Source organism: Misgurnus anguillicaudatus, chromosome 13 (assembly GCF_027580225.2).
Source record: "Misgurnus anguillicaudatus chromosome 13, ASM2758022v2, whole genome shotgun sequence".
Classification (NCBI taxonomy): domain Eukaryota; kingdom Metazoa; phylum Chordata; class Actinopteri; order Cypriniformes; family Cobitidae; genus Misgurnus; species Misgurnus anguillicaudatus.
Window position 1 is genome coordinate 11341351 of NC_073349.2, and position 13462 is coordinate 11354812.

The following is a 13462-nucleotide window of genomic DNA, read 5'->3' on the forward strand; positions in this document are numbered from 1 at the left end:
ACCAAACAACATTGCGTAGGCGACGTCAAACGGAACCTTAGCTTCACCGAGGGTGTACTAAGGACGTCAGCAATTTGGCAAATAGATGGTAAGCTGTTTTAAACAACTTTGAAGAAATGTGGATGTTAACTTCAGTCGTGCTCGACTTTTAAGCAGCATGGGTGTGGAAACGAACGTAAACAGTGCGGGGGTAAACACGTTATCTGTTTAAAAACGTTCTGATTGGCGCGAGCTGTCAGCGCGGTCTGACGTCGTCCATTCTAAATGCCGGTAATCCTATATTTTTCGTTCACAAATAGCGCTTACCGGTAAATTACTGGTAATCTTACAACCTGTCTTACTGGTAAATTGGGAGCACTGATTTACCGGAAAGGTTCTGTTCACACATGACATGTTAACTGCAATTTACCAGTAAATTACCAGTAAAGACTGTATGTGTGAAAGGGACTAATGTCTGTGTAACTGTACACTCTGGATGAATGTTGGTGCAACTGTGCTGTGTGTGAATGAATACAGTGACAGGTCTCTGTGCAATTGTACAGTGTGTGTGAATGAAGATGCTGTCCGTGCGACTGTGAGAATGAAGGTGCTTTCTGCGGCTGTACTGTGAATGTAGATGCTGTTTGTGCGACTGTGGGTGACTGGTGTCCATGCGACTGTACTGTGAATGAAGACACTGTCCCTGGGACTGTACTGTCAATGTAGATGCTGTCTGTGTGACTGTGGGTGACTAGTGTCTGTGCGACTTTACTGCGAATGAAGACACTGTACCTGCAGCTGTACTGTGAATTAGGAACCTGTCTGTGTGACTGTACTGTGAATGAAGATACTGCCAAGTGCGACTGTTCTGTAAATAAATTACAGTCCCTGTGACTGTACTATGAATGAAGACACTGTCCCTGCGACTCATCTTTAAATGTAGATGCTGTCGTTGCGACTGTGGGTGAGTGGTGTCTGTGCGACTGTACTGTGAGTGAAGACACTGTTCTTGTGACTGTACTGTGAATGAAGAACCTGTCTGTGTGACACTACTGTGAATGAAGACACTGTCTGTGTGACACTACTGTGAATGAAGACACTGTCCCTGCGACTGTACTGTCAATGTAGATGCTGTCTGTGCGACTGTGGGTGACTGGTGTCTGTGCGGCTGTACTGTGAAAGAAGACACTGTCCCTGGGACTGTGGGTAACTGGTGTTTATGCGACTGTACTGTGAATGTAGACACTGTCCCTGTGACTGTACTGTACATGTAGATGCTGTCTGTGTGACTGTGGGTGACTGGTGTCTGTGCGACTTTACTGCGAATGAAGACACTGTACCTGCAGCTGTACTGTGAATTAGGAACCTGTCTGTGTGACTGTACTGTGAATGAAGATACTGCCAAGTGGGACTGTTCTGTAAAACACTGTCCCTGCGACTCATCTTTAAATGTAGATGCTGTCGTTGTGACTGTGGGTGAGTGGTGTCTGTGCGACTGTACTGTGAATGAAGACACTGTTCTTGCGACTTTACTGTGAATGAAGAAACTGTCTGTGTGACACTAATGTGAAGGAAGACACTGCCAGTGCGACTGTTCTGTAAATGAAGACACTGTTCCTGTGAATGTTCTGTGAATGTAGATGTTGTCTTAGCAACTATGGGTGACTGGTGTCTGTGCGAGTGTATTGTGAATGTAGACACTGTCCCTGCGACTGTACTTTGAATGTAGATGCTGTCTGTGCGACTGTGGGTGACTGGTGTCTGTGCGACTGTACTGTAAATGAAGACACTGTCCCTGCGACTGTACTGTGAAGGAAGACACTGTTCCTGTGAATGTAGATGCTGTCTTAGTGACTATGGGTGACTGGTGTGTGTTAGTGCTGGGTTCAAAATATCGATACGACGATACATCGTCATGGACGCCTGACGATGCGCGCATCGATACAGCACCTTCCGTATCGATTCGGATGCACTTTTGAAAATAACGTGACGAATCGCTGTTGATCCGTGATCCATATGGAAAGGACGTATGTGTCCCGTGAAGTACGTAGAGTTAAAGGTAGCGGGGTATACTTTCATTTTGCGTGTCTGTCTCGCTGGCGCACGTGTCAGTATAGTGAGCCGTGTACTCGCGCTCTCTCTCTCCCTCTCTCTCCCGCGCATGCACGTATTTAAAATCAATGAGTTCAGTATGAAAGAGCAGATATCTTAGCCTATACTACTGCAAAGGGCTTTATTAACCACTCTTATAAAACAGTACTAACGCATTTGAGGAGAAACACGACAAAGATTTGCATGTCAAAAGTGTACGTCTAGAGCAGAGATACAGAGCTACTTCAAACTATAGCTGTCACATTAATAATCTGATTTCTACTAAATAGTATTAACTCTGACTGCATGTTAATACATAAATTCATAGATATAGAATTATTAAGTTAGAGACAAATGTAATGCCTAGAGTAAGGCACTATCTTTGTAAAACTGCTTTAAAAAAAACATAAGTACTAACTCTGGGATTTTAAGCATTTCTATGTTACCCCAAAAGCTAATAAATGAATGGCAAAAACACAACTGTTACAACACTGCTTATTCAATGTTCAATAAACAGATAATAATAATAATAATAATGTTACTAAATTCAGAACCAAAAATGTAATTCCAAATAGTCTTGTATCGTGATGCGCATCGTATTGGGAACCTTGTATCGGGATACGTATGGTAATCGGGAAATTGTTGGCGATACACAGCCCTAGTGTCTGTGCGAGTGTATTGTGAATGTAGACACTGTCCCTGCGACTGTACTGTGAATGAAGATGCTGTCTGTGTGGTTGTGGGTGACTGGTGTCTGTGCGACTGTACTGTAAATGAAGACACTGTCCCTGCGACTGTACTGTGAATGATGATGCTGTCTGTGTGGTTGTGGGTGACTGGTGTCTGTGCGACTTTACTGCGAATGAAGAACCTGTCTGTGTGACTGTACTGTGAAGGAAGACACTGCCAGTGTGACTGTTCTGTAAATAAAATACAGTCCCTGTAACTGCACTGTGAATGAAGAACACTGTTCCTGTGAATGTTATGTGAATGTAGACGCTGTCTGTGCGTCTGTGGGTGTCTGGTGTCTGTGCGACTTTACTGCGAATGAAGACACTGCCTGTGTGACTGTACTATAGGTATCTGGTTTCTGTGTGAGTGACTCTAGACTTACTGACTAAAGACACTGTCCGTGCGACTGTACTGTAAATGTAGACGCAGTTTGTGTGACTGTGAGTGACTGGTGCCTATGCATCTGTACTGCAAATTAAGGTACTTATCTGTGCGACTGTACTGTGTATGAACACAGACACTTGTGCTGTGTGTGTAAATGAAGACAGTGAGCGGTGTCTTTGCAAATGTCCAGTGTGTGAATAAAGATGCTGTCCCTGCGACTGTACCGAGAATGAAGAAGCTGTCTGTATGACTTTACTGTGAATGAAGATGCTGTCTGCAATCGTGGGGGACTAATGTCTGTGTGTCTGTACTGCGAATAAAGACACCTAGTGCTGGTGCAACTGTGCTATGTGTGTAAATGAAGACAATGACAGATGTCTGTACAGTGTGTGACTAAAGATGCTATCTTTGCGACTATACTGTGGGTGTATACGGGGTGTCTGTATGATTGTACCGTATGTGATTGTTGTCTTATGTCCCAGCAGCAGATGATGGCACAGCAGATGGCTATACAGCAACAGTTACTCTCCGTTCAACAGCAGCACCTGTTAAACCTGCAGAGACAAGGCCTGCTGTCAGTCCCGCCAGCACTCGCCAGTGCCCTGCCTCAGGGTAAGAGTCCCTCACTGTTAATAAAAGCTGAGCATCGATGAATGTGTCCTGAAGGTGCAGTCACACTGACAGTGATGTATTTGCCGGTGGTCGTCGGGTCACTCAAGTGTTGTTTGCGAGTAGACGCTCCTAATCCACCGCGGTATCCATTTCCATCTTTCGGCAGATCACTCTATTGATATCCAATACATAACAAATGAACTTGGCTTAAATCAGTGACCTCTGTACACATTAAATCACAACTCCAAGACTACCGATATGTCTTGTTGAAGCATAATGGTTATTATTAAACACTTGTTTTTGGATGAGGACAAATGCTAATAGAGAGAAGATGTGTATAAAGAGATCGAAGCGATCTAATGAGGGCACTGTCTCTCTCACAGGCCTGATCCCTGCTGAGCTTCAGCAGTTGTGGAAAGAGACGGCAGATGCACGACAGGAGGAGAAGAGCAGAGGAGATAAATCTCCCTCTCCACCCAAAGCCCAGATCCACAACCACCACTCCAGCACCAACGGACACCACGTTCCCCGACCTATCCGCAGGGACAGGTACGTCATCATCATCGTTGTTTATAATGCTCAAGCCTGTTTTCAATATTAATTTACTTCTTTATTGTACTATAAACATTTAATGACCGGCCAAACCAGTCGAGCGTTTAAATGTTGACTGATATGTTGTTTGCATTCAAGAGAAAACTGTTGACAAATGTCAGGAGTCTCAAGTCGATGCATTTGTCATTGTGGCCGTGTGAAAGGCATCGGTTTGCATCAATGTGTGCCCTGCAGGCGTTTTGTTCACGCAGACGTACATACGCTCACATGAACACACCTGTGCCGTCATGTTTGCCGAGGTCTAAACCTGTTTGTCTGTATGTTCCTGGAGCTTGTTTGTCAAAAGCACTTGCCCACCAGCTGTGGGAACATACAGGCTCACTCGAAACATTGTGCGTTCTGCTTACAATGCTCTTTTGTATTATCATTATTTGATTGATAAAAGCCGAGATAAGTGGGCGTAGAATTTAATCAGGGCCGTCGAGGTGAGTTAGCGCAGGTGTTTCATCGCAGGTCAGGTATCAAAGGTTTCTACATTACGGCAGTGGGTTTTGAAGATTGCCCTTTTTATTACCCAACAACAGCATGACAACTCAAGTGTTTAGTTTCACGTTGTCTATGGCGAGGAATACAGTAAATGCACCGTTTGGTTATATAAAAGATGGATTTGCTTTTGGTTCAAATGTGCATGAACAAAACCACACTTACCACTTGTCTATGACATGACAGCGCAACGTTTTCAAATCTTATTCTGCTGTTAACTTAACAAATGTTTGACAGGAGGAGGGACTGCAGAGAAGGGGATTGTTTTTGGTTACCTGTTCATACCTGTATTATTTCATTCGCTTCTGTCTACTGCTGTATCTATGGGGAAATTCGAGAGTCCCTGTTGTTGGTGGTAGCGGAAAGGTCATGTGTTCGAACCTAAAGTTTGAAAGAACCCACCAAATTCTTATTAACAGGGTTCCCACCGGTCCTTGAAATCCTTGAAAGTTTGTGAATCTGGTGGAAAAAAATTCTAGGCACTGGGAAGTTTGTGAAATTTTACATACATAGATACAGGTCATTGAAAGTGCTTGAATCTATTTTATGGAAAAAAATCCATATTATTCCCTGTGTAGTGCAGGATAATATCATAAAATGTGTAGCCTTTTAAGCACACGTGCTAAACTGTTCACTTTAAATTCTTATATCTTCTGTATGTGAATGTTGATTCATACCAAAATGCTTTTTTGCATAGTTGTGACACATGAAAACGTCTCTGGTTACGTATGTAACTGTTGTTCCCTGAGAAGGGAACGAGACGCTGCGTCTCCCTTGCCATACTTCCTGCATCCCTGTAACACCGTCTTTGGCAATATTTCAGATAGCGATATACTTCCTGGCTCCCGCGTCACCCTGTCTTTGTCGTTAAGCCTCACCATTGGTTGAATTTGATATACACATTCAGACGCACTTAACCCTGGAGGCGTCCCCAAAATGTCACCGCAGTGACGCAGCGCGAGTTCCCTCAAACGGGAACTGTAACAATGAATCTTAAAAGGTAACATGATGTAACCTTGCTCTCACTTGAAATGTGAGGACACTTGAATTTGAGGGTATTGAACCTGGAAAGTCTTTGAAAGGTCCTTGAATTTGAAGTTAACTAAGGTGTTGAACCCTGTATTAACCTTATTAGCATCCCCTTGAAGCAACTTGGGGTCAATCGCTTTGCTCAAGGGGACAATGGTGATTTACCCTTGCAGAAATCGAACCAGCAACCTTCCCGTAACCAGCCCGACCACATCACCTCATTTGCAGCAAATGATCAGATTTCATTAGGTGCCGATGTGTCGTAGTGAAGGGATTTGAGCGGAGCTCTCGCTGTGCACCAGCGCTTGTTTGCGTGATATCGGTGGAGGGTGAGCGCTCAAGGACTATGTGGTCAGTTTCATGTGTCATGTAAACTGCTGCCCGCCAGAGAGACGCCGGCAAACTAAAACCTTAAGTGCAGCCGCTGGCACCAGAGAACAAGTCCTTCACCTCTTACAGAAGACCACAACATGTAGGCACTATCTGTCGGTCTGTCCGTCTGTCTCTCTCTAGCTTACTGAGTGACATGCAAACACAACGACAGAGATCTTAATTGTAATCGATCCTTTTTTCCTGCACAATAGTGTAACGCTAACCTCCAGAGCGTTTATTCTGACATGTCATCTAGGATCTTCAGAGAAGCAACATTTGTTGCACAAGTTTGTTTTGTGTCTGCGTTGCTTGTTTATTTGGTTGTTCTGTGTTTTATACGAACGAAAATAACAAAAAGTTGGTTTTAATTTGTCAAACGTGAGTCATCTGCTCGGGTTGGGTTTGTGTTTGAGCCCAGAATGAGAAGATGCCCGCCATAGATGTTTTCCCTCTTTATTTGATTGTGTAAAAGAGGAGTCTGCCGGCAGACACATGGGACTCTTTTTGGCGAGAAAAGTGGAGGGTCATGGGTCAAAGGACCTCACCTCTGTCAATCGCAAACAATAAGGCAGTCTTGCCATATTCCTCTTGGTACAAAAATAATCACTGCTCAAAATAGCTTTGTTACAAAGTACTAAACACTGCAAACTAAGACCTTCAATATGTTTTTTCCCCCAGAGATCAAAAGAATAAAAAATCCCCACCCACATTCTCACAAGTGTAATGCTTATAATGTTGTCCATTGATTTTGATAGCAATGAAGTACTGATTAGATTTACATTTGTGACCCTGGACCATAAAAACAGTCATGGGGTCAATTGTTTTGTTTTGTTTTTTAAGATTTGTGCATCATTTGGTGAATAAAGTAGCTTTCCATTGATTGGATTGTTGGGATAAGACAATACTTAACAGAGATAAAACTATTCGAAAATCTGGAATCTGAGGGTGCCTAAATCTAAGTATTGAGAAAATCGCCTTGTTGGCCGAATGAAGTCTTTAGCAACACATATTATGAAAGATAAATACATTTTTTATATATTGAATGAACCACAATCTTTACTTAATGTCCTAATAGTTTTTGCCTTAATGTAATAGTTTTGACCCATACAATATATTTTGCGGCTATTGCTACAAAATATACGCGCGCTACTTATGACTGGTTTTGTGGTCCAGGGTCACATTGATGCATTTGGCAGATTTTATCCCTAGTGAATTTCAGTGCATTACAAGGTAGACATTTTTATCACCATGTGTGTTTCTTGGGTATGAACCCATGACCCACACTGCTGTACCACTAAGCTATACAGGCCCACATAGTTAAAGGGACACTCCACTTTTTTGAAAAATGCAAATTTTCCAGCTCCCCTTAGAGTTAAACATTTGATTTTTACGGTTTTGTAATCCATTCAGCCGAACAACGGATCTGGCGGTACCACTTTTAGCATAGCTTAGCACAATCCATTGAATCTGATTAGACCATTAGCATCACGCTAACATCTTAAAATTTTTTCCTATTTAAAACTTGACTTCTGTAGTTACATCGTGTACTAAGACAGATGGAATTATTTTTTTAGCGTGATGCTAATTGTCTAATCTGATTCAATGGATTATGCTAAACTATGCTAAAAGTGGTAGCGCCAGACCCGGAGATCAGCTGAATTTATTCCAAAACGGTAAAAATCAATTGTTTAACTTTAGGGGAGCTGGATAAATTAGCATATATTCCAAAAAAGTGGAGTGTCCCTTTAAGATCCTATCAGTTACTATGTTGCTAGCAATTTATTGTAGTGTTGTATTGTAAGTTTATTTTTAAGATAAAAGCGACATAAATTAAATGATTCTGGTTTAAATATAAATCTTTATCTGATTCTACACTTGAAGCTTCATAAATTTGCATGTGGGTTATGGTTTGTGTTTGTGCTTTAGTTCTCAGGAGAGTCATTCCCAGAGCGCCCATCCTCTGTACAGCCACGGTGTGTGTAAGTGGCCTGGCTGTGATGCTGTATTCGGAGACTTTCAATCATTCCTCAAGTGAGTCGACCGCTGTCATCCAACGCAGTTTATTGTTTTGTTGTCCCGTTTGCCGATTTGAGGAGCTGCACGCAGCAGTGTTCTCATTTTAATTTCTGTTTGTGCTCGCAGCCTTTTTTACAACCACTTTCCTATCGTTTTTACTCTGTTAGGGTTTGGGTTTTATTATTTTTGCCTTATTTTCTCTCTGTCACCCTTTTTCAAATCCCACTAACTCTTTGTTTGTTTGCGTGTGCAATGGGATCTGAGACGACACACTGAAAATCTGCCGTTCAATAAATGGAAAACATAGAAACTTTTTTGCATAAAGCACATGAAAATATTTATGGGTCATCAATTAAATAAGCCGATTTGTGACACTGATCATGCTTTACGTAGAAGCTTATCTTACATCAATTGAAGCACACAAGATCTCTTTAAGACACTGGTTCACAAACTTTTTGGCATGCAGATACATCCCTTAATGGCCCCCAAAGAAAATTCAGCACATAAAACAATCTCAAAGTCTTATTTTTCTGTGGAAGTTATGATAAATAAATGTGTTAAAAAATTATAAAATTGTATTACACATATATACACACATATACTTATACTTATACTTATACATATACTTATACTTATACATTTACTTATACTTATACATTTACTTATACTTATACATTTACTTATACTTATACATATACTTATACATATACATATACTTATACATATACATATACATAAACATATATACTTATACATATACTTATACATATACATATACATATACTTAACATATACGTATACATATACATATACTTATACATATACTTATATACTTATACATATACATATACTTATACATATACATATACTTATACATATACTTATACATATACTTATACTTATACATATACACACACACACACACACACACAAACATAAACACACATACACATATACATATATACATACACGTATGTGTGTGTATATGTGTGTATGTGTATATGTATATATGTGTGTGTGTGTGTGTGTGTGTGTGTGTATACTTATTTATATTTTCAATAGTCGTCTCAGACTTGCAGACACCACAGTGTGTATGCATGCACCCGCATTTCTTTTGTTTATTTCTCTCTCTTTATTTTTCTCTCTCTCTCTCTTTCTCTATGTCCCCTGTGGCGGTGGAGTCGTGGGGCCCTCAGGGTTGAGCTCAGTGCACTGATAAACACAGTACCCATGGTGATCCTGGCCATCCCTCCCAAAACAAACAACAGGAGGATGTTTATCTGTGCCCCTTCCACTGACCCTGACCCCTGCTCTCAGTCTGAGCCCCGCCCTGTCTATTGCCACAACACTGCCTTTGTTCCTCATCTCACTCCCAGCTACACTATTAAAAACATCTCATAACACTCCATAACCTTTCACTGAAAAATCCTTATACATGCCATATGCAAGAGTAATTTGTAAAGGCGAAATGTATCGAAAAATATTATGATGCTATAATAATGAATATTTAGATGTGTTTACTTTCAATATATTCAGTTTCTTTGTTATAACCTTATAGTCCATGATCCTTGTAACTTTAAATCTGTTATTACTTTAGAGTAAAAGTATTGCGCTCTTTTATAGTATTTCATGTAGCTGTTAAATATTGCAAATTTGTTGATATACTGAATCTGATATGTATGTTATTGGTTGGAAGTGAAGTTTTAAGATTTGGTCATGTGAATGTTTGTGGGTCTTGTATAGTTTCTCTTTGAGTAAACTGCCCTCTAGTTGTCAATAGACGTACTGCAGCCTGATCATTCACATTGGCGAGGTCTGATTGAACAAATTTGACTTCTTAAAGACTCAAACCGGTTCACATAGCGTTCGTAAATCACTCAGCCCGTGGGGAATAACTTTGTTTTGGAGTAAATCCAAAGGGTGTGGTGAGATGCTGGATAATATTTCATTATTCAACATTACCTGTCATCACTGTTTAAACTAAAACAGTGATCAACACTGGTGTTTTACTAAATATTTACTTCACAACAAACAAAACCCACAAGGAAAATTTGTATGGTTACTGAAATTAATGATTGTTGTTGTTGTTGTTTTACATTTATCAAACTTTCCAATCCTACTTGTTTTTGTAGTCATTTGTGTACCTAAATAAACTTATATTTGTGTTTGTGTATATTTGTATCTTCAGGCATCTGAATAGTGAACATGCACTGGATGATAAGAGTACAGCACAGTGCCGAGTTCAGATGCAGGTGGTTCAACAGCTGGAGCTACAGGTACTCATTTAACATTACTGTACATGAACGTCAAACAACAGCAGGCATTTTTTTCGGTTTCAAATTAGACTAAGGAAAGTTTGATGATCATATTTTATTATGTTTTGTTTTGCATATTGTTGAACATCCTGCTCTAATCTGAGCTGTAATCTTTCATCCTGGTCTATATGTACTGTATGTACACATTAAGAAAGATTTCCCAGCATTAACAATACACAGTGGACTTTCGTAAGGGTTTTCAGTAAGCTTATCTGTGTACATATCTGTTTTTTTGTGTGTTTGTCAAACAGCTCGCCAAAGACAAGGAACGCCTTCAAGCCATGATGGCCCACCTCCACGTCAAATCTACTGAACCCAAACCAGCTCCTCAACCAGTATGTCACTTAATTTACCATTTATATTTGTGACACTGTGTATTAGGGGTGTGACGAAACACTTAATTCACGAGACGAGACACGAGAAGATTCACGAGAAGATTTTTACTTTAAGAATCCTTAATAATAAAATAAATTAATGGGAAACTAATATCACATTATTTTGAAATGTTTTAACTAATCTATGACTGTCCCTAACAAGTATTTTGCTAATTGATAATGAAGTAATTTAGTATTTTTTGGTAATAAAAGTACACCCAAGTGAGCTGTTAATGTGATGTCACACAAACAAAGCCCCACCCACGGCCACTGACTGAGTGGTTATTTTTTCCCCAAAGTTTTCTAATTGTGTTTGTTGGCATGTTAGCTAATGCGGCTAAAGCTACTTATCTCAGACTGTATTCACAAGAATCAGATGTATTTTTAACCGAAAGCGCTCACCGTCTCTGTTGATAAGGGAGTTAAGAGCTGTAACTTATTTGCATTTAAAGGTGCACACATAAAAACAGCTCTTCTTTGATAGGGGGATGCTATAACAAATTATCTGTGGGGTATTTTGGGCTAAAACTTCACATTATAGGCACACATGAGACTTATATTAGAACTGCTAAATATGGGCATAGTATGTGCTTTTTAAAGTATCAAGGACAGATGAGTTTATGTATAAAAAAAAACATTAAATTACAAAAAATATATGACATCATAGTTCTTTTTTAAGAGACCATTAGGAATGCTAGTTTAATCTTAGTTTACTTGTTTCTTTTTAGGTGAATCTGGTTTCAAACCTCACTCTTGCCAAGGGAACCGTTCCCAAAACAACTCCCTCTATGAGCCTTTCCCAAAGTGCCACAGCCCCATCCACACCCCTTACATCACTGCCCCAGAGCCCATCGGTCATCATCCCCACCAGCCTCCACAGCATGGGACCCATCCGGAAACGCTATGCTGATAAATATAACATGGCCATGGACCAAGGTGAGATGAGGGACACATTTCTGAAGAATACACCTGCTTTTTTTAGAGCTGCCTAATCGTTTGCAGAATATTAAATGTGTGTAATTATGTTATAAATGCACACACATGTATGTATATATTTAAGAAATATTTGCATGTGTATAAACATTTGTATATTTACATATAATTTATATTATATATAAATATAAATATTTTATCAATATATTTTTCCTTCAAAATATACATACATGTGTTCATATTAGGGCTGTCAAAATTAACGCGTTAATAACGCGTTAACGCAAATTCATTTTAACGCCACTAATTTTATTAACGGAGATTAACGCAACGCGCAATTTCTGTTTGACCCTTGGTCCAGCCCATAGTTGAATGAACAGAGACGCAGACAAATGTGACTCTCTCTAAATGAGTAAAAGGTTTTCATAGAAATAAGAACATTAAGCAAATTGTCTACCAAATCCAATGCTCTAAATGCTCTTTGGACATCTGATACGATCTTTATTTATACGTCTGAGAGGTGTAACGTTACCGTCCTCCTAATGCTTAATCTAATACAAAGATGCGTCTCAATTCATTTTGGTTTCGCTTTTATGCATGACTTAGAAAATAGACTGCAGGACTTGCTTGATGTTAAAAGAGTCATTAAGAGAGATAAAGTTCGGTACCTGATTAATGTTAAAGAGTTATTAAGAGCGACAAGACTCAAAAGCGATCCCCTCACGCTGACTGACTGATATCTGAAGCGCGTGCACACAGACGCGCAAGTGCGCGACCCGGATATATAGACATCTACACAAAATTACAGTTTTACAAATATCTGTTTTGATAAGAATTCACGCAGGTAGGATCTATAATCTGTTATGTTTTAAGTAAATGTTTGGTTAACTGTTGGGTAAAACTATCTGATGAGTAACATTATATTAGATCACTTAGATTTTAAGCAGTCTGTCTCAATGTCAATCAAACAAAAGTAAAAAAAGTTGAACATACATTGATGATGTTTTTGCTTTGTGTGTGCTAAATCTATTAGTTTTAATAGTGATTTTAAGGTATTGATGTGGTAATATAATGTATGGATGTGGAATTTTTTGTGGTAATTTGACTCTTTCAACTTCAAACACGTGTAGTTCTGTCATATTTTGTTATATTTCAACAAATCATGCATTGTTCTATGTTTTAATAGAGAATGTCAAAATATGAACAACTATTTTTTTAAAATTTGCTAATTCCGACTCAACTTGCCAGCACAGGTCACAAATGATGCAGCAGCAAACAAAAATGGAGAAAGAAAAATCTTCTGAAAGGAAAATTCATATACAAAACAATGGCTGGTGATTCTGTTAAAATGTAAACAGGCTGTTGTTAACATACATTTGCATAAAGCATCTATATATGTATATATGATTAGAATATTAAAAACCTGAAAAGTGTTAAATAAGGGTAAATTTAGAATGGATAAAAATGTGCGATTAATTTGCGATTAATCGCAGTTAACTCATGAAATCATGCGATTAATCTAGATTAATTTTT

General features: G+C 39.3%; 1 protein-coding gene across 7 annotated transcripts in view; it reads left to right on the plus strand.

The window, feature by feature from the left end:
* foxp1a (forkhead box P1a) overlaps positions 1-13462 on the plus strand; it is a 57777-nt gene that overhangs the window by 36408 nt on the left and 7907 nt on the right. For 5 of the 7 annotated variants that reach the window (XM_073875012.1, XM_055187352.2, XM_055187354.2 and 2 more), the window contains 6 exons: positions 3669-3798; positions 4182-4347; positions 8221-8325; positions 10499-10586; positions 10877-10960; positions 11728-11935. In XM_073875012.1, coding sequence (XP_073731113.1) covers positions 3669-3798; positions 4182-4347; positions 8221-8325; positions 10499-10586; positions 10877-10960; positions 11728-11935 — 781 coding nt within the window. The remainder of the gene's footprint in view (positions 1-3668; positions 3799-4181; positions 4348-8220; positions 8326-10498; positions 10587-10876; positions 10961-11727; positions 11936-13462) is intronic. The other 2 variants (XM_055187358.2, XM_055187353.2) reach the window with 1 other exon arrangement.